This window comes from Phyllostomus discolor, chromosome 9 (assembly GCF_004126475.2).
Source record: "Phyllostomus discolor isolate MPI-MPIP mPhyDis1 chromosome 9, mPhyDis1.pri.v3, whole genome shotgun sequence".
NCBI lineage: Eukaryota > Metazoa > Chordata > Mammalia > Chiroptera > Phyllostomidae > Phyllostomus > Phyllostomus discolor.
The window spans coordinates 28,334,649-28,356,910 of NC_040911.2; the positions used below are offsets into that span (position 1 = coordinate 28,334,649).

Here is a 22,262-nt window from a genome sequence, read left to right on the forward strand (position 1 = left end):
AGGGTTCTGTCCTGCTGCCGCAACCAGTGGCAGAGTTTGGAACTTCCTTTTTGCCCCTTCAGTGTCAGCTCATCAAAGTGCGCAGGATTCTTTTTTGAGCAGCTTGGGGCACTTCCTGCAGCCAAGCGTGAGTGGTATTCCCGACGTGGAAGGACCTGGCCTCCTCCATCTGGCCCCTTGGGGGCCGCAGGTAAGAGCAGGGGCCCTGTAGCCAGGGGTTCCTTCCTGGGACCCCGGCTCTGCTACTGGCTGGGAGGTGTGGCTTTGGTGCCGCCTGGATTTGTGTTCAGGAGGAAGAGCAGAGCCCACTTCCCAGACTGGGGCAGAGCACATGAGTGGATAATGGAAAGCTCTTACACGAGAGCTTGGCATGCAGTAAGCGCTCAATAAATGTTAGCTTACATTATTATTACTCAGCAAATGAGATCTGACTCTACTAATGATGAGAAAGTACACAGATTCCCCATTTCCTAGACACTAGCAAAATAAAAACTAAACTGCTGAAATAATAAGGAAATGAGACTTTTATTTAAAGATCTTTAAGAAACGTGTTAACTGACAACCTATCAGCGTCTTCGACAGCACAGGGTCCCCCGTCTGTGCACCCTCTATCGTGACACCAGTTTGCCACAGCCCAGGTCTCTCTGCTGCTTCTTAAATGACCCCATTCATTCATCCACACAGCGAATGCTTCCTGAACCCCTACTGCATACCCAGCAAGCTACAGGCACTTGGATAAAACAATGAACGAAACACAGGAGATGCCTGTCCCTGTGGAGCTTCCATTCTAATGGGGGGAATTAAATACTAAGCAATAGCATAATAAATTACTAAGTGACCTAGTAAGCTAGAAGGTAAATGCTGTGGAAGGGAGAAAAGGAGGGCAGGGCTAAGGAGTGCCGGGTAGGGGGTGGGTAGGTGGCAGTTTTAAATCGGCACTTTAGGGAAGGTCTGAGTGACCACCACGGGTCACATCTCTAGCGTCCGTTTTTCCCTGAGACCCACAGGACTTCCAAGGCCACACTCAGCCCCAGCCACTCAGAAGGACAGGGGTCAGGAACACTGAGTCCTCCAGGTGGGAGTCCAGCCCAGACGCAAAACGGCGAGATCCACACCAGGCACACGTGGGGCCACCTTGGCTCAAAGGCTCAACTGCACAGAAGCCAACCAGAGTCTCAACAACTCCACAGTTACACCTTACAGGTGCCCATGGGGGACGGGCCAGCTGCAGGAGTGACCCTCTCTTCTCCAAGGCCTCACTGAGAAAGTTAGATTTGAGCAAAGACCTGAGGGAGGCGAGGAAGCTGGTCTGCTAGGCAGCCAGAGGCAGAGCGTTCCAGGCGGAGGGACGGCCGACTGCTGGTGCAATGCCCTCCCCGCCTGCTTGGGAGCCGGCCACAGCCACGGCAGGAGGACAGAGGTCTGAGAGGTGCCGGAGGCGGCAGGCCGCACAGGGCACTGGCAGGAGGGGGGCTCTCGTTCCCAGGGGGAAGGGAAGGTGCCTGGGGGTCCTGAGCAGAGGGGGACACGATTTGACTTCAGCTGTAACTGCCGTGTGGGAGCAGACTGCAGTGCAGCACAGGTGAGGACCGGCGCCGCCGGCCGATGGACCGGTTCAGAGGCCCTGCAGCCAGCCCCTGGCTGTGAGTGGTGAGTGCTCGAGACACTTTTGTTTCTGGTAGAGTGCAGTTTGGAAACCCTTGTTATACACCCTATTTGGCAGGCACCAAATGTCCAGCCATTTTACACAACCTGCATTTTGTAACCTCAACAGCAACAAAGACCTTCTGTGGTCAATAGCAACAGCTACTGATTCCAAGGAGAGGACTGAAGGAAAAGTTGGCAGTGACCAGAACCATGAGGCAGCTGGTGTCCCTCCCAGTCCGCTGCTCAGGCGTCAGGACACAGTACGATAACTAGCTCAGCCCGCGACAGCAGGCCAGTGAGCTACCCTGGAAGTCGGGGGGCCTAGTGAGGGTGTGGTGGCCGCCCCTTCCTGACCAGCGGTCCCCAAGCCCATCCCTGTGATGGGCCAGAGGGCCTGACCCCACTCGGCACTCCAGCCAGCGTGAGCTTTCACGGACTGAGTTACTTCTGCCCTGGTTACTGTCCCTGCTGGAGACAAGTGATTATTTTTAGCCATCATGTGATTCACCAGTATTTTCCAGGCTCTGCTTGAGTCACTCTGGTTTCACGTATTTTTCATAGAGGGAAATGCAGGGAAAAACTCCTCATCTTGAAATGGCTCAAGTATTAAAAATTGTAACTTTTAAACACTTATATGAACATGGTGTGGATTTCTTTCGATAAACTTCTGACTTCACACCTCTCATGTCTTGGTAGAAAATTAAGTGTGCTTTAAAACATGTTAGGTGTCAACCAACCACCACCTTAGTTCAAAATGTTTGTTTTTAAATTATTCTCAGAGAAATTTCTCCCTAAAGTGGTGGGGTTCCCTCGCCCCCATGAGAACAACACATGGCAGAATCCCCATGACGACTTGGGGGAGCACCCCCTTGCCAGTTTACTGCAGCACTGAGCAAAGCCCACAGGTGTAACCATGACAACAACACCTGGGTATCACTGTGCTCCTGGCATGCGGCAGTTATTCAGGCAAAAGGCTTACAAGCTAAGATGCTCATTTTGGGAACACAAGTCCCTAGTTACTTCATACTGTTCAGAGTCCCTACTGACTATATCACTGGCAAGACCAGAGCTTGAGGTCATCTTTCTGATAGTTGTAAGTCTGTTGTCCCCCAGTAACACCCAGTCTTACCCAGACTCCCTTGCAAAGAGAGGCCACAGAGCAGGTTGGGGCTCAGGCAAGTGACAGCCCAAACAACCCCACCAGAGTCATCTACTTTCCTCTGCTCTGGGCGGCTCCTGCTCCAGAGGTGTCTGCCTCCACCACACAAACACCTCGCGGGAAACTGGTACAACATCTGTCCTCGGCTTCCCGCTCCTTTAACTCTGGTATCCAATCACTGTCAGTTTTGTGGGCTGTACATCTGTAACATCTCTGTAACCCACATGGCCACACCTCTGTTTAGGCAGCTCTCCTCTCCTACATGATTTGCTGCAACAGCTTCTTAGCTCATCTTCTGGATCGTAACTGTACCCCTTCCAAGTGCTCTCCACACCACAGTGCAAACCTGTGTCTAGAGCCCTTCAGTGACTCCACATGGTCCTCACTAGAAAGTGTGACTGACAGATCCCACGGTGACCCCCCAACACACATCCCACAAGTATCACCAGGAGGGAAGCTCTACCTCCTGGTGCTCCCACCTTTTGTGGCCCTCTCCTATAGTGTGAGTGGGACCTGTGACTTGCTTTTAACCGACGGAATATGGCAAAGGTGATAGGATGTCACACCTGTAGTTATGGAGCTTTATACATGACGCTTTGCTGGCACACACACTGGGGAGACTCTCCCTGCTGTCCTTGAAGAAGCAAGCTGCCATGTACTAAGTACCCATGTTGGGGAAAAACCCACCTGGCACGGAACTGTAGGTGGCCTCTAGAACTGAGATCAGCCAGTGAGAAACAGAAGCCTCAGTCCTGCAGCCTTAAGAGAACTGCCAACAACTTAAAGGACCTTCCCGTACTTGAGCCTCTGATTAGAACACAGCCCCAGCAGATACCCGGGTGGCAGCCTGGTGAGACCCTAAAGCACAGAACGTAGCTAAGCTGTGCCGGGACGTTAGAAGCTGTGGACAACACGTGTGTGCTGTTCTAAGCTGCCGCATTTGTAGTAATTGTTTTTGCAGCAACAGAATAGGAATATGACCTCTTCACCCTTCATCCAGGGCCCTGCTCACCTCTGCAGCCTCACAGCTCAACGTTCACACAGAACAGGCCACCCTTCACTGAAAACAGCACATTCTCTCTCAGCTTCAACATTCTGTTCCTTCTGTTTGCAACGGTCTTTTCCCTACCATTCACCTGGCTAACTTCTATTTCACAAGCCTCGGTGAAACCTCAGTTTTTCAAAAACAAACAAACAGACAAACAGACAGACAAACAGACAAAACCTTTCTAGAACATACAAGACCAGCTTCAGGTGGTCTGTTATTGTCTATTTATTGCCAGGTTTCCTCCCCAGGCTTCAATTTCCCTGAACCAGTTTCTCCAAAACCCTCTCCTGTGCCTTAACAACTATTTGCTGAAACACTAAACGAACAAAAATTCAAGTCAAGCTTTCACAAAAGAGCAAGGAATCCCATAAACATGACCTGTGGTTTCCGAACTCTGGGGATGCGAACCGTGGTGTTTTCCAAGCTACAGTGCAAGGGGGCCCTCAGGGGATGGAGATCATTGGCGAGAACTTAAAAAACATCTATGTGTTGGCTTAAGTACTACATCTGGATCCAAATGGACATTGTAGCAATTCAACTTAAATCAATTCAACAAATACTAAGTAGTCAGGCAGTTGGGAAGCAATGACTGAACAAAATGGAACTGGTTGATAGTTCAATTCACTCAGTTCAAAGGGAGTCTAGAAAATTCTTCAAGTCGAAGCTGTTTTCTATTCCCAGTGACAAAGAAAGGCACCAGTAATAAACACAGATTCACTAGTGATCTGATATTCTGCTCATAGAAACAATAATGCAAAGTAACTGCCCTTTTTTTCCCCCAAATTCTCCCAAGGATAAGTTTATTCATTTGAGAGAGGGAGAGAAAGAGAGAGAAACATTGATCAGCTGCCTCCCATGTGCACCCCAACTGGGATCAAACCTGTAACCAAGGTATGTGCCCTGACCAGGAATTGAACCTGCAACTTTCTTCTGATGTACAGGACAACACTGCAGCCAACTGAGTCACCTGGCCAGGGCCTAAGTCACTCCCTTTTGATGCCAGACAAGTTTTACTGTGAGGCTGAAAGGCCAAACATCAAGTTGGCACATCTATGGAGACAGAAGGGATGACCCATCCCAGTAGTCTGTGGGGTTTAGCTGCAGAACCAAATGATATATCAACATACTGGGTTGGCCAAAAAAGTCCATTTGGTTTGTTCAATACCAGGGCTCCAGTAGCACTTAGTTGTCTTGAACTTCATTGTAAACAATTTTGTTAGATTGTACGGTGACAGCTGTCATACCAGTGGGCGCTTAAAAACCTTACCAAGATTGGTGAATTTTTGTGTAGCCATTTTGGTAGTGAGGATGGAGGAAAATATGCAACATTTTTGGCATATTATACTTTATTATTTCAAGAAAGGTAAAAATGCAACTGAAACATGAAAAATTAAAAGATTTATGCAGTGTATGGAGAAGGTGCTGTGACTGATTGAATGTGTCATAAGTGGTCTGTGAAGTTTTGTGCTGGAGATTTCTCTCTGGACAATGCTCCATGGTTGGGCAGACCAGCTGAAGCTGATAGTGGTGGAGACATTAACTGGGAACAATCAATGTTCTGCCACACAGAAGCTGGCATACTCAAAATATCCAAATCAATAAAGTTACTGGTGAAAATGAAAAAAATGTGTATTTTATGGAAAAAAACCATATGGACTTTTTGGTCAACCCAATATAGAGTGAGCAGCTATATGAGAATGACCCAGTGCTGGTTACAAAAGGACCCAGCGTTGTTTAAAAAGGGCACAGAGGGTTTGCTTCCCAGGTGCAGGCGCAACAACAATGAAGGCCATCCGCCCTTATCTGCAAAGTCCTGAATGGGGGGACAGAGTGTGGCATGCTTACATACATGCCAGCTTTGTCTGAGGGGCTTGCTCTTCACTCTGACAGCACCCAGACCATCCACTCAGACAGTCATTTGGTTTGAAGGATTAAGAAGTCAGAGATTAGCAGTCCTGCTAATCTAGGGCTCAGTGTTCTGGGCTTCACACACATTTCTGCTTGGGAGATATTAAGAGGCCTGGGGCAAGCAGCTTTCCTGTTGCTGCATTTGTAAATGTTAATAAAATAGAATAACTCCCCCTGAAGAGCCTGTAGCAAGGATGAGGGAAAATGCTTTTGAACTTTTAAATGTTATTACTATTTAAAAAAAAATAGATGCCATCCAAAGACAAGAGCATGTGTCCTGCTTTCAGCCTTCCCAACACTGCAGAGCTTCTCACGTGCTCTGTACACTATGCAATTTGAATTTGGTTTGTGAAAATTCACTGTGGCACGGTACAGTGTGGAGAGGAGAAAAGAACATAAAACAAGACCAAGTCACACAGTCGAGTTTCAAATCTTGGGTTGAACTAGTAAATCATCTGTCAAATTGAATTAGTAAAGCATCTGTCAAGGATGTGGTCTCAGAAAGCAAATGAAATGGGGCAGAAATGAAAAAATGCACAGCTCTTCCTGGGAAGAAGCCCCCGGGCCCATCCATGGACATGCTGGAAGATTCCTCTCTGAAGCTCCCGAATTCTTCACGACTCTCTGCTCCGGACTGTGCCTACCATTCCGAACCCACAGGTGTTTAGTATCCTGGCCAGGCGGAGCACTCCTTACATTCTGTGCTGTGGTTTTACCATCATGACCATTTACCACATTATTATGTAGTCTACCATATTTTACCATTATTTACCAGAGAAATGGAGTTTCAATTATTCTTTATGGAGAAAAGCATCCCAATACTGAGCAATGTACCTTATCTATCTTACATATGGTAGGTATGTAGCTGGGGAAACAAAACCACCAGTACCCCTCTCCTTCCAGGGAGTAGGGGATGTCCCCTAAGCATTTAATTAGGCCACTGTAAGTGTTTCTTCCCATTTTCTCCAGGTCTGAATGTAGCTACAAGAGCAGCCAACAACTGGTATGCAGCTTAGCAATGGGGTGGTTTCTTAACACGAGCAGGCCAAGGGGATGCAATGCTGATATAGGTCAGGGATGGAGTGAAAGATAGAAACATGGTTCACATATTAAGGAGAAGAGCTAACTTCTATTTAAAAAGATGTCTTGCTAAATATGGGACTGGGTAAGAAAAATACATCTTTGTTTTGAGCTGTTACTATATGGTCTCTTAAAATCAACATCTGGTCTTAAAGGAGTGGGCAGGTATGTGGGTAATCCAATATGTGGTTAGGTGGCTGGGGACTGTGAGAGAGCAGCATCATGCAGGTATACACTGAGGAGCTGTAAGAATACACAGGCATGACGTGTCTTGACAGGAAGACCATGAAGGGACAAGAAGGTGCCTGTGCCTCTTGCATCTTGACAATAATAAGGAAAAAGAAGTCCTGCCTAAAGGACTCAAATGGGATTTAACTTCTTGCATATTTTTACGTGGACTCTAACTGAGTTAAGTGTCTGTGAAATCAAAAACATCAACACTTTTTGGAGCAATATAACAAAATCCAGAGTCTCCACAACATGACATCATGATGTCTAGGATGCAACCCAAAATTACTCAGCATATGAAGAGCCAGGAAAATGTCATTTGTTCTCAAAGGAAAAGATGACCTACGGATGACAGCTGTGAGATGGTCAGAAGGCGGGATTAGCAGACGGGAACATTAAAGCAGCGATCATAACCATGCCCAGGGGAGTGGAGTACGCTTACAATGAACGAGAAGCAATCTCAGCAGGAAAAAATTGGAAAATTTACAACTGAAAAGTTGGAATTTTAAAAAAGCTCAATAGTAAAATGGAGATAATGGAGAAAAAGAGGGTAAATCTTCAGATCTATTAATAAAAACCATCTAATTTAAAGAAGAGAGAGAACTACCAACGTGTGCTTAATTCCTTTGCCTTTTTTACCCCAGTTCTCCAATCCTCCTCCCCTCTGGCAGCTATCAGCCTGTTCTCTGTATCTATGAGTCTGTTTCTATTTTGCTTGTTTATTTTCTTCTTTAGATTCCATATGTAAGTGAAATCATGTGGTAGTTATCTCTCTCTGACCTATTTCACTCAGCATAATACCCTCTAGGCCCCTCCATGCTATTGCAAAAAGTAAGATTTCATTCTTTCCATGGCTGAGGAACATTCCTTTGTACATCTGTACGGTAGCTCTTTTATCCACTCATCTATTGATGGGCACTTGGGTTGCTTCCATATCTTGGGTATTTGTAAATAATGTTGCAATAAACACAGGGGAACATATATCCTTTCAAATTAGTGTTTTGGGGTTTTTTTTGGCTTATACCCAGAAGTGGAATTGCTGGGTCATAAGATAGTTGTATTTCTAATTGTTTGAGGTAACTCCACACTGTTTTCCACAGTGGCTGCAACAATCTGCATTGCTACCAACGGTGCACTGAGGGTTCCCCTTTCTCCACATCCTTGCCAGCACTTGTTGTTTGTTGATTTATTGATGATAGCCATTTTGAAGGTATGAGGTGACACTGTGGCTTTAATTTGCATTTCTGATGACTAGTGGCACTGAGCATCTTTTCATGTTTATTGGCCATCTGAATGCTCTCTTTGGAGAGGCACCTGTTCAGGTTCTCTGTCCACTTTTTAATTACATCGTTTCTTCGGTGTTGAGTTGTGTGAGTGTGCTATATGTACAGTACAGCACAGGGAACACAGTCAGTGATACTGTAATAACTGCTTGGTGCCAGGTGGGTGCTGGAAGTTTAGGGGGACACTTTGTAAAGTATATGACTATCTAACCCTTATGTTGTACACCTGAAACTGATACAAAGTAATACTGAATGTAAACTGTAATTGAAAAGAAAAAGAGAGAGCGAGCGAGCTAGAAAAGCACCTAAGGGACCTATGGGGTAATTTCAAAGGCTCTACCGTGCAGATGAAGGGAGCCCAGAAGGATGACATTGAGCGAGTGAAGCTGATGAAAATACTTGAAAAAGTAATGGCTGAAAATCTTCCAAATAAGGTAAGAGACATACACTTACAGATTTAAGATGTTTAATAAACTCCAAAACAAGATAAATTCAACGAAAACCACGATTAGGCACATCAGAGCCACACTACTGAAAACCAAAGAGAGAGAACCTTGAATTCAGAGCAGAACAACATCTTCTATAAACAGGGAGATTGGTTAGAACGAGTGTGCACTTCTTGTCTGTGGAGGCCACAGAGAGCGGAGCAACAGCTTTAAAAGGCTGAAGAAAGAGGCAAAGAAAGAAGGAAAAGATCAGCTTGAATTCTTTGTCTAGGGAAATAGTTTTCAAGAATGAAGGTGATGTAAAGATATTTACAGAAAAAGGAAAACTAAAAAAAGTTTTGCCACTGGATCTGCTCCTACAAGGAATGCTCAAGAAAATTATTCAGTCTGGAGAGAAATAAAATCAGCAGAGAACTCAGATGTTCAGGAATGAAGAACATCGGAAATAAGAATATAAAAAATAAACCATTTTTCCCTTAATTTCATGAAAACACAGATGATTGTATAAAGCAGCACTGCTCAATAGAAATATAATGTAAACCACGTAATTTAAAATATTCTAGTAGCAACATTACAAATTTTAAGATATTAATATATGCAAAATATACAAAGTATAATTTCTACATGCAATCGACATAAAAATTATTAGATGTTTTATATTTTCCATACTCAGTCTTTTAAAACCAGCATGAATTTTGTACATATAGCACATTTCAACACAGAATAAGCCCATTTAAAGTGGTCCAAAACCACCATATTAAACAGCATTGATTTAAAACAAAGGCTTTAACATTTTCTTATGGTTTATAATGTATGTAGATGTACTATATATATAACAGAGGACAGTGAAGGGAAGGGTTGCCAGGATTCCACATTTTACATGAAGCAGTGTATTAATTTTAAGTAGAATGTGAAAAGACAAGACTGACTCTCTCTCTCTCCACACACACACACACACACACACACACACACAGAGTAATCCTTAGTACCACTAAAGGTATTAATGCAAAGAGGCATAGTTAAAAAGGCAATAAATTAAGATGGAATGCTAAAATACTTTTAAAATTCAGAGGACAACAGGAAAGGAGAAACAGAAAAACACAGGAAGGGCAAACAGAAAACAAATGATAATAGGGCAGATTTAAATCCAACCAAATCAACAATTACATTGAGTAGTAACAGACTGGATACTCCAATGTCCAGAGATTATCAGAATGAATAAAAATGCCAGACCCAATTATAGGCTGTTTACAAGAGACATACTTTAAACATCAAAGACCAAACTAACCTGTCGCGGAGAAAGAGACACCATGCAGACAGGAAGAATGAGAAAGCTGGAGTGGCTCTATTCAACCAGGTAGACTAAACTTCAAGACAAAGAGTATTACTGAAGATGAAGAGGGATTCCATAAAATGCAAAGGTCAACTCATCAGGGTGACTTAATAATCATGCACATGTGTGCACTTAATAACAGAACCTTAAATACAGGAAACAAGTTGCGAGCATTAAGGGGAAGCAGACAATTCCACCATCAATGCTAACACTGTCTTCTCAGCAACTGGCAGAACCAGACAACAAAAAGATCAGTAAAAACACAGGGGATCTGATAACACTACCCACTACCTTGATCTGATACTTCTAAAATACCGTACAACCAACAACAGCAGAATCCATATTTTCAAGAACATGTGGTATGTTGACCAAGAAAGACCATATTCTGGGCCATAAACTGAAGATCAAAACAGGGAGAACTGTTTCACTGCCTCTCCTAAAAGAACAAAACAAAACTTTTTGGGAAAGTAAAAGCAACTCTTCTTTCCTGATAGAGGGCGGCAGGTGATGCTTACTTCAATTACAGGTGCTCAAGAATGCTCAAACCGCGCTGAACGAACAAATCGAAACACTTGGACACCTTGAGGCTGTTGTATGAACAGCCTCAGGGAGCCATACAGTAGAGAAAACTGAAAATGAAAGTATTCAATATTCAATACAGTTTTTGAAAAATGCAGGATTTATTTAAATCTACATTTATGAGTTTAATTATGATTGTTCAAATACCTTATTCTATTATATTTCTTAGGTTGCTGCCTTTTGGAAACCATTTTTCTAGTATTTCTATTAATCTGATTTAAATCTGGAACACTGAAGTCCCTAAGGCAAAGAGAAAGCTTAGACCCAATTTCCATGGCAACTCTAAATCCATCACACTATATTTGTATATGGGAGTTTGATTTAAATACATTAATATATGTGAATTTGCAATGTGTCTAAGCTGTGGTTGCTATAGGAACTGCACCTTCAAATTTCCTTTTAGGTTTAGTTAAGTGCTCACACATAAAAACTGATCCCCTAACAGCTGTCTCCAGTTGCAGACATGGCTCAGAGCAATAAATCTACAAATACTATGACTTGTGATGATATATGTACTTACTAGATATCTATCATTATGAAAATGTATATTTTAATACATGCTCCTTGTTGGTATAGCAAAACCAATTCAAGATGCATTCCTCTGAGCGCAGATAGGATCAGACTCGCCAGGCAGCTCTGCACACTTGCGTGACAGCCCCTAGTCGTGCTGACGCTGCTCCAGTCTAGGGAAGTCACCCTACCGCACTCAGACACCTCGTGGACCCTACGGCTTTTCTGAATCCACAGAACATCCAGGGTCTATATGGAGATGGCAGAAAATCTAGCGCACTGTCACAAAACAGAACACGCTGAATATGCGGAGTGCAAACATTTTACGCACAAGCAAACGACCTGTGGTGCATGGCTACACATGTAAGTCTGTATGTCATACACAGTGTTTCCTTGCCGATGCAGACGGTCCTTTCTTAACGCTCAACACGTGGATCACCCAGTCCACGATCACTTTTTCACTTTAATACAGTCCCTTTGCCACCGATGCTCTGGAGCTTCCACTTAGGCAAGTTAGTTTTAATATTAACCGAAGGAAATATCTTGAGAGAGAGAAATCCACTACAAAATGAATCAAGTATCCCAAAGCCAAAATAAAAAAAAATAATTAAAGACCATCTTTTCTCCCACTTTTGATTACATCAACCACCATTGCTTGTTTCCACTAATGGAGGTAATTCAGAAGCGACCAAGCTCAGAGGTGGGAACAGAAATTACTGCTGGATGCTGCTGACCCGGCACCACTGCGAGAGAACGGTGACAGGGTGATGTGGCTTTCCCAGACAGCTGACCCCCACCCTCGTCCACCACTTTCATTTGCCTTCAATTTTGGATGGACAAGATCACACTGTGTATGGCGAGGATGGCCTTTGATGATTTTGGACCAGAAGCCGGGAGGCCAGTTCAGAGACTGTAAAGTACTTCATGGGGGAGATGGTTACAAATAGAAATGAGAGAGAATCTGAAGGGTTGGAAGAAAATCCTGAGGGCAGCTGAGATGCATGGAGGTATCAGATGCCGGAATAAAGAGCTCAGGCTTCTGGGCTCTTCAGTAAGGCTTTGATAAGTATTTGTGGCTCTTATTGTACTCTCTATAGACATCAGTGTACTCCTTGCCCCAGTGAGTTATGTTCTGAGAAGCCACATCCCCGTGTTTGTTATAATTATCCAGTGTGTCTAAGTTAAGAAAGAGCAAACAGACGCTAGATAAATATCCTAGGAACCCTCTTGTGTGTGCAGAGTGAAGTGCATGGATTTATAGCAGATTTTACAACGCCTATTCTGACTCATAGAAGATATTTTGGCTTACTTTTAATTTTTTTACTATATTCCCAAGAGTTGGATATATGGCCTTTAGAAAAATGAGGTCCTTATGGTACTTATAGGGCCCTTTCTAGTGTAGCTTTTAAAACAACGTTCTCCATGTAATGTATACCTTGCTGTAATTTTTTCCACAGTTTTACTACCCCACAATGTCCAAGAGTCACAATAAACTTTGTCAAAAAGGATAAGACCAATTTGGATTCTGCAAATATCCTTTCTCCCTGTTGAAGGCCAATGAGGTCAACATGCATGAGGTATCGGGAACCCTTGTCTCAGGAATTACTGCCTCCTGGAACATTAAAAACCAAATTTATTTTCTGTTGACATTAATGAATTTCCTGAGTTTTAAGATCTGGAAAAAAAATATGTCTCTTTCAAGTTCATGGACATTCTTTCTATGAAAATGGCACAAGTGGCTCTGTGGCTTTCGTGAAGACAGATGAGGGAATTCCTAGAAGACGAGGCCCGGGCAGCCTAAGGACAGCTGTTTGCGGAGTCGAAGGGCTGCTGCCAATTTGAGGACACATTATGACTGTGGGAGACAAATATTCTGAGGCCTGTCCAATTTCAATACTTAAAACTTGAAAAAGTGGCTGCAGAGTTTCAAGTATCATTAACAGCTACAGACGACGACCTGCCGATGAGAAATAACAGCCACCTTCGGTTTCCTCACCTTCCTGCCCTCCCACTCCACCCGCATGCGAATCCCTGACTCTGCAGAAGACGCCCCACTCCTCTTTCCCGGCTCCTGGGCTGATGCGAGTTTCTGACAAAAGTTCAAAGCTGTCATAAATTTTTGTTCCCCAAACTTTTTGTGGCTTAATTTTTATCTGACTACTTCTCAGTACTTTTGTTCCAAAAAAAAAAAAAAAAAAAAAAAAAAAAAAAGAAAAGAAAAGAAAAGAAAAAAGATATTCCCTTTCCTCTCTAAACCTCCACTGATGCCCTTGACCTCATTTTCCCCCTCCGCTTTCAGGTTCATGCTCCACCAATTTCCCCTCCTTTTTCCTACTTTCAATTATTCCTTCTCCATGGACCTTTCTCCCACCTTACAAACCTGCTCCCTGTGCTTTGTCCCAAAAGCAAACAAAAACAGATCAAGGACATTACCTGTCTCCTTCCAATCTTACTTCCTGAAGCTACTGTCAGCTTTTTACCAACATCAACAAAATGCCTTTATTTTTCTCAGTTTTTTTCCCGATGAATGTGGTGAAGGTGGAATCTGCTCTTACCGCATCATGTTCACACTTGTCAGGTCATGCCCTTGTTAAGTCACTGCAATCTAGGTGCATGCAATCAGCATTTTAACAGACCAGTTCTCTCAAGGATTATTAATCACCTCCTAGGAGTCAGATTTCTGCAGACTATTTTCAGGCCTCATCCTATTTGATCTCTCCACAATTAATATTCGACACTGTTGGAGACCGCTCTCTCTAGAAACATCCTACTGTTTGTTTTCTGGTCCTGAGCTTACCTGGTTCCCCCCTGGTGTTCATCTTTTTCTCAGCTTCCCCTTTTTCCTCTTGTGTCTTAAATGTATGCATTCCCAAAGGTCTGTGCTCAGTTTATTTCATATGCGTTCACTCTCCCTATGGCTTCAGAGCTGGAGTTTTACGCGGTCTCAATTTCCTTCCTCTAATTCCTCAACCCACTCCTGGCCGCATGATTCCACGGAGTGACCTCCACGCTTAGAAATTCAATGGACTCTCCCAGTCCTCGCTGTCCTCGACCCCTCAGCAGCTTCAGACGCTGTTGGCCACTCTGCCCCCTTCCTTCTGCTTCCCGGCTATGTCATGCCCTCGTTTCCTTCCGTCTTTCTGGCATCTTCCCTGCTCCTATGCAAGCCCTTCTTTTTCTACCCAAACGTTAACACTAGAGCTTCTCACGGGCCTTGCCCCTCCTCACTCAGGGCTGGTTTCCAGCTCCGACTGCATGGATACATGCAAGACCCACAAGTGTCTGCCTCCAGCCTGTACTTCTCTGCATTCTAGACACGTGCACGCACTGTTTAATATCAGCACTGCCATAACTGTTTCTGACCCGCCCTGACTGCAGGTTGGACGGAAATAAGGAATTTGTATTATTTACAAAATAAAGGTTATTTACTGGTTTGGGGGACACAAACAAATGGTTTCCGAGGATTTTGTTAACTGTCCGGTACCACAACTCAGGTTTGCAGGAATGACCCTAATTTTCAGAGAACACTTTGCTTGATGAAGTCTGTTTCCTCGGGCGAGAATGTTTAATATATTTTAGAAAGGTTTTATCTACCAAAGTTTAAAAACTTTAAAGTTCTATGTATTTATCCTCAATGACTTCACTTTTGGCCAAAGCTAGACAAATGAGTCTTGCTGAATTTCATCACATAAAAATTGGCACTGACCCTTATAAAAGATAGGATGTAGATTTCATGAAGTTTCTTTGAAGGATTATAGATGATTCATACTAGAAAAGCATAAATCAGTTCACATTCTGGTATGTACTGCCAGCGATGAAGCAGTAAAAATATTTCAGTGAAAATCTGAACAGACTTAAAATTTCTCAGGAAAAAAAATACGAGGAAAATGAAATCTATCCCTAAAGCACTATATTAACACACGGCTTCAATGACTTCAAGTGAGTAGCTCTGCCTTTTCAATGGTTAAACCATGACGGTTAGACTTATCCCAGAGCGGTCGCTGCGAGGAAGATGAGTGTGGCCGCACAGACAACAGTTTTTGGGAAGCATCAATTAAACACAGCCAAGCGGGGGTGGGGGGGGTGGGGAGGGGGCGGCGCAAGCCATTTTCTAAAATGAAAGAGACTCTGCTCTCACTGCTACTGTACCTGCTGTGGGCGAGTTTGCATGGTGAGACTTTTTTGGCAGGTTGAAGATCTGTTCGCCAGGGTCAGGGGGAGGAATTGCATCTTGCCCTTGTCGTGCTTCGACAGGATCATACTCCTTCCCATCGTAGTTAGCATCATAGAACTTCTTAAACCACTGGATGAAATCCAGGTTGTCCTGGAAACGCCCTTTCACTAGCTTCTCCACTGGAATTACCTGCAATATGAAATCACCACGTAAGTCGCCAGCATAGGGTTTGTAAGTATGTAATTCGACTGAAGTGGCCCCTAAATACAACTGTTTCCTACGCGTCTGCAATTCACGAGTACTGGTCTCTCCCCCAGCTTCTTAGCCAGCTGTATTCGAGAATTCATAAAATTTTTCATCACATTAAAAAAAATACACTGAAATGTTGTAGTTGGTTCTTTTGGAATATTTAGTAATTCTCAACCACCCGACAAAACAAGGAATACCCTCAGCTGTCAAGAAGGCTGGTTCTCTTTATAGTATGTTCATTGCCAAAGCATCACCCCCCAAAACATGGGCCTGGGATGTTGTGCTGTCACTAGATGGATGGGTTTTCCTTATTTCTTCATACCACTTGGTCCAGATGTGTTAGAATAAACTCTTGAAAGGATTATAGCTACAGATAGTGTGAGTGAGACTCAAATCAATGCGAACAGATACCAATCTAATGGTTCAAAGTAAGCTTTCACACAGCTTATTACCAATGTAGAGAGAGGCACCAAAACAACTAACCACACAGTACAGAAGGGCCCAGTAATTCTTGGGGTGCCCAGGAGCTAACGTGCCATGGGAACGCAGAGGAACAGAAATAGAGGCTGACTGGGGCAGTCATGGAAGGCACTCTGGAGGAGGAGGTGCACAGCATTCACCTCAACTTCTGAGATGAATCTCAGCTTTTTCTTTCCTATTGGCAACTCAAAAAGCCAATCAGTATTCCCTCCAGGGGTCTCACAGGAACCTTCATTTTATTTCAGAAAAACACGTGGTGTGACTGCTTAACTTTAATTCAGTGGGCAGCAGCTGTTTTTAAGGGAAAACGAAAAGGTGTCTAGCTATCCAAACTGCACCATTACTGATTCTTTCTTTCTCAATCTTGGGCTGGAACAGTAGTTGAACACGAGCCATGAAAGTTATAAAAGCTAGGGAGTGAGTCAAACTGTGTGTATGAGAGTGTGAGTATCTGCGAGATTCGGCCAGAAACCCAGTGCTGAAAGAAAGCAGCTTCATTGAGGAACGAAATGAATGGGAATTGTATACATTAAGTTTTCAGCAAGACTCTACCACCTTAGGAGATATACACCATGGGTATCCTAAGATGGATCATTAGGACCACTTTAAACAAGTGGAAAAACCTTGACTATCAATGACAACTTGAAAGAAAAAAAGTAACTGAAGCATTTTAGGTCTTCCATTAAACTAAATTATTAGCAATTGACTTTTTAAAAAATGATTTTTATGTCCCTACAGCCAAAACTAATTCAAGTACAGAAAAAAAATAGAGAAGCAAACTTTTGGAGGAGACCACATTTTCCAAGATGACTCTTCCACTAAGGGAGACTCAGGTGCTGGTATCTTTTTCCCTCTTACTCCTCCCCCATTGCAGGAAAGTCTGCCCAATGCCAAGGGCTTTCACACATGCGCCCGATGGACTTTTCATTGTGCTGTTAAGTATCTTCCTGTCTTCTGATTTATGGGTTTTGTTTATGCTGATATTATTTAAGGAAATGCCTTCTTAGAGCATAATGCCATTTAATTGACATGCTATATATTTTCATGTCTGCCAACCATGAAAATTTATAAACAGATTCAGATGATGCTGCTTCATTAGCCAAAGTAGACACTTCACTTCTGTTAACTTAAGCCTATAGTCCCTATCAAAATGAAAGCTCCGGGCTTAAGTTCAAAATCTGAGTTTGCAAGTGAATCTTTGCACAGAAGCTTCTCGCATGCTGTCAGGCTATGACAAACACAAACAGGGACCAGTTTCTCTCCAAAGCCCTTGGGGTAGAGTCCCAGCATTTTAAGCTGGAGAGGCCGACGTGGGCCTTCAAGGACAGTCTCCCGCCACTACCAGCATTTTATCTTCCATATTCCTGAGAGTGGCTCGTCCACTCGGTACGTGACACTCCTCGAGAGACATGGGGCCCCTAACATGTTATGTAGCACGTTCCATCAACAAACCGATGAAGGGTGTTTCTTTTTTTCCCGGGCTAGGAGCCTGTATTGAGAAATGAAGGAAAAGGCTTAAGTGACGCTGCTGGTATGGAGAATGTGTACCCCTCTGGTTCTGAAGGAGCTGACTGGAAATTAAAATAAAGTTGAAAAGAATTCAACAGGTTAAGATGTTTAAGAGAATATTTTTGGAAATAAAAATTCTGAGGAAATGAGAAACCAATGTTTTAATAAAATTTTGGTAAGAATGTTTTAATTTAGAAAGGTATAAAACTGCATTAAATTAAAATATATAGTTTACCAAACGTTTTTCTTTTCCTTTATTTAACCTCTATTTCTTAATAACCTAAGACTTTATTTTTTTATTTCCAAAGCCTATTTATTGCTATTATCTATGCAAAGAAAAGTTTTCCATTTCTCCCCTGCTGGTTTATTTCTTTTCCCTTATTCAAAATTAATTTCTTTCCAAGCCTATTTCCTCCATGAGATATCCTAAAGAAATAATATGAATTGAATATGTGTACAAAGAGCAAGAAACAGGCAGACTGTGTGGACTTTTGCAACAGTCCTTTATTTGGGGTGTTGGTGGAGGGCTCCCGGCTAACTCCATTTGTGTCGCTCTAGGACAAAATTATAAAATCCAAAGGGAAAAAAGGACAATTTATGGACCCTGACTAAGAATCTGAGTATTTACTATGCTGGACATCATCACATATATGCCCTCACTTTAACTTCCTATAACAGGAAAGGGGTTTGGGTCCTATTTTTCAGATGGGTAAACTGAGACTCAGAGGATTTAAATAACTGGCTCAACCCACGGAGCTGGGACTGAAGCCCACACTGCTTCCACGGTCACCTGCGTTTTTCTCCAAAGTAACAAAATACACAAAGAACCCCAGTGACATCTGGCAAACATAAAAATTTGTTAATTCGCAATGCTAGAACAGAGTAACAACATTTTAACATTCGTAATTCCCGTTAGGGTTTTTAGTCTAATGGCTACAAGTTTAGAAATCTCGTTACATAAAAACTCCATACAAATACAGGAAGTTAGGGTTTGATGCCGTATGCTAGGTACAGACCCCAACCTATTGCTGAGATATCAAGACATATCCCACCACTGATATTTTTTTGTTTTCACATTTCTACACAAAAACAATTTTGAGAAGGGAAAATGCATTTTATGAAGGTGCAAGTTAGTCTCCCACCTTATCAACATTCATTCGCTTAAACGATGCTTGCAGAAGTTTAAAGTTGTGAATATACTCATGCTCCAACTTCGCTTGAAATTTTACTTTCTTCAAACTAATGCAGCCTGGAAAGAGCATGTCCATGAACTGGCAGTAGGCCGCTCCTGGAAAGAGACAAGAAAAGTACCGGAGTGAGTCTCACTGTCCCCTGAAATGCCACCGAGGGCTGCCAGGCAGGAAGGAGCTGTCACCACACAGAGCCCTCCTGGCCACATGTGCCCCTCTCTGCACCCCTGTCACCCCCTCAACCCAACCCCCAGGTCTGGGCGTGGAGGGAAGGGCCGTGCCTCGGAGTGGCTCCTGCCGCGTCCCCACCCCTAAGCACTGTGGGGTCGGCGCAGCGCTCACCACAAAGTCACCAGGTGCCACTAACAATGAACACAACCCTGCACATCAATGTCAAGGAGATTGGGGTAAAACAACTCTTCTTAGCTTCTGCCAGAAAAAAAGGAACCGATTTTTTCTTTCATCTAGCTCCAAGTTATCAAAATATATAAATGTAAGACAAAAATAGCAGAAATTCAAACGTGAGGAAGGTACTGAAGTTCTCGTGAAATGAGTAGCTCAAAAAATACCCACATGCTCAAGCTGTTCTACATCCACTTTACAAAATGGCTTGGGTGAAACTGCAACTAAGCCATCTAATACCAAAAGCAGTTGTACACCAATTTAATTCCAGTCCAGAGCAACGGGGTTCCCGTATTAACATGAAGAATGGAGACTCTGAAACCTGCCGAAGTCCAGAGTCATGCTGTTCATGACTGAGGAATAAAAATAACAGAAACATTCAATGAGTCCCCTGAGAAAGTGGTCACAGGCAAAAGGGCTTATTAGGAAGTCTTTGAATTTTTATGAAGAACTCTAGATTTTGACAATTTCAACTAGAAAATTCTTGCCAGATTATGTTTACTGGTTTGTATCTTCTTTATACTAAAGTCTAAAGGCATTCAGAAAAAGAAATTCCAAGCCAGAATGATTACTTTTCTTTTACAAGGAGGAAAAGCAATCTCCGGTGGCCACTTCTGTGCTCTCTCTTTCCTTCTCTGCTTCTCCAGATCTCTGGGTCTACTTCCACAAGGCACCCATAACAGTGCTTTCTGGAACATGAAGGGCTCCTTTCATCCTCTGGTACTGAGGTCTCTGTAAGAAGCCTTTCATTCCATTTGGGTGACTCACCTTAACACACGAAGAACCCACTAGGTCTCGTGTGTCAAACAGACATCAAGCATCCTACATTGGGATAGGAATCCAAGGTCAGCGGGGACAAGAAATCAGGGCTAGTCTAAGGGCTCCCGGACCAGGAAATGGTATGGCAACTCGTTTGGAGATAAAAGCATAAAGTGATGAAATACAGGCGGTGGTAAGTATGTCCTGCAGAATCCTTACATCTCTGATGCTTCCCCTTAGATGCCAGTACCCTCATACCAACTAGTCCATCTCTAGTCAAGCAGATGGATTCTTTTAAAAACAAAACAAAACAAAACCATCAGAGGAGGTAAGAGAAACATCATGTTTTTGGGTGTGTTCTTATAGTCATCAACTATCAGTTCTTCTTGAAATGCCACCAGATGGAGTGCATTCCAGTTGTCACTTTAACATGATTTTCAGAGAAATGGGGGTGTCTAAATCCAAAAGTCTCATTACCTGCTCTTTCAAGAGTTATTTTCACTTTTTGCCCTGGCTGGTGTGATACAGTGGATTGAGTGCCGGACTGTGAACCAAAGGGTCACCAATTTGATTCCCAGTCAGGACACAAGCCTGGGTTTCGGGCCAGGTTCCCAATTGGGGGTGCACAAGAGGCAACCACACATCTATGTTTCTCTCCTTTCCTTCAGCTCTCTCTAAAATCAAATAGAATCCAAAAAAACATCATTTTCACTTTTGTAGAGTTTAGCATAAAATTTACCTATGGAGAGCCAGATATCTTTGTATTCTTACTTCAAAGTTTAAAAATAGGTCTTGAAAAACAACAACAATAAACTTCAACAGAGGGAGGGAGGGGGTTAAGCAGGGAGGGAATGGGGGAAAGAGAGAAGAAAGGCATGCTCGTCTCCAGTCATTATCCAGAGAAAAAACACTATTTATACTCTGGTATGTACTTTTTTTTAAATTTAACAGACCATGATTCCCTTTATGAATCAGATAATATTCTCTACTGACATTTTTAATGGCTTTCTGATTTTTATATCATGCTTAGCAATTTTGCAAACCAAGATTACGCAGATATTCACGTGTATTTTCTTCAAATACTTTTATGGTCTCAAACTTTACATTTACATTCTGAGTCCATGTGGAATTTATTTTGGTCTATGATCTATACTGGATGGTTCTAACTTTAGTGATTCCAAATGTTAGCGGAAGTCTGTCATTCTGGATCTCAGCATTTGGACAGCTTCTTACTTGAGCTGACGCTATAGTGCCCTGCGTCCCACCACGGTAGCAACAGTGGGCAGACATCCCTCCCCCCATTCCCCAGCGGTGAAAACAGAGGCCCATGACCCAGGCTCTGCGTTTGGATGCTCGCTTGGGTATCTGGGTCTTGAGGGAGTGACAAAAACACTCGGGGACCATCAGAATGTGGTCATGGAGGCAATGGTGGGATCTGGAGCACTGAACGGTGAAAGTAGCCCTGTGGCCTCTGAACCATCCTAGTCCAGAGGCCCGAGGCAGGCTGCTGTCCTTACGCCAGTAACACACTGTCCCGATTGCTCTAGCTTTGCAGTCGGTTTTGAAATCAAAGGTAGAAGTCCTTCATCTTTGTTCTTCCTTTTCAAGACCGTCTCAGCTCTTCTGGGTCCCGTGCGTTTCTATATTAATCTTAGTTTACCAGTTTCTGTAAAAAGGAAGCCGATATTTTGATAGGAGCTGAATTAAAGCTAGAGATTAATTTGGGGAATATTGTGATCTTAACAATATTAAGTCTTCCAATCCATGAACATGGGATTGTTGGGAACTGCCCTGCCTGGTATCAGAAGCTGTAACCCCCACCAAGGCTAAGCTGAGGGGGTGGCCTTGGACTGTAAGCCAGCAAGGAGACAAAAGCTTATCTTCCTGGCAGGAGCGCTGCTTCTGCTGCTTCATCTATAACTGAACCCCAAAGCTTGGTGGGTTAGCCAATGACGGGTAAGATTCCCCAAGGGGGGAACAACCTAAGACAGGCACGATCATGTGGGAGGCCCCCAAGACAGGACTTTGGGGGCTACAGCAAAAGGGGGTGATGGACCCTCGCCCCTTGGCTTTGACATAGCCTGAGTCCTCATGGTCTGGGAGAAAATCTCCTTATCTCTTGGTTGCCTTAGTTCCCTTGCTCCACCTAAACCTGAAACAATGACAGGGTGGTGCAGCTCTGTGCTGAAATGGGCAGGTTCCCCAGGTGATCAAGCCTAAGAAAGAACATGTAAAATCCTGTGAAACCTGCTTTGTTTAGAATGCTCTCAGTTGAATG

The 22,262-nt window shown here is 43.4% G+C and overlaps 1 protein-coding gene across 4 annotated transcripts in view; it reads right to left on the bottom strand.

Annotated features, from left to right (window-relative positions):
- The window catches only part of MAPRE2 (microtubule associated protein RP/EB family member 2), a 140,706-nt gene that overhangs the window by 17,037 nt on the left and 101,407 nt on the right, over window positions 1–22,262 (bottom strand). For all 4 annotated transcript variants that reach the window (XM_028523884.2, XM_036009158.1, XM_028523883.2 and 1 more), the window contains 2 exons: window positions 18,776–18,921; window positions 15,371–15,584 (listed from right to left, as the gene is read on the bottom strand). In XM_028523884.2, the coding sequence (XP_028379685.1) occupies window positions 15,371–15,584; window positions 18,776–18,921 (360 nt within the window). The remainder of the gene's footprint in view (window positions 1–15,370; window positions 15,585–18,775; window positions 18,922–22,262) is intronic.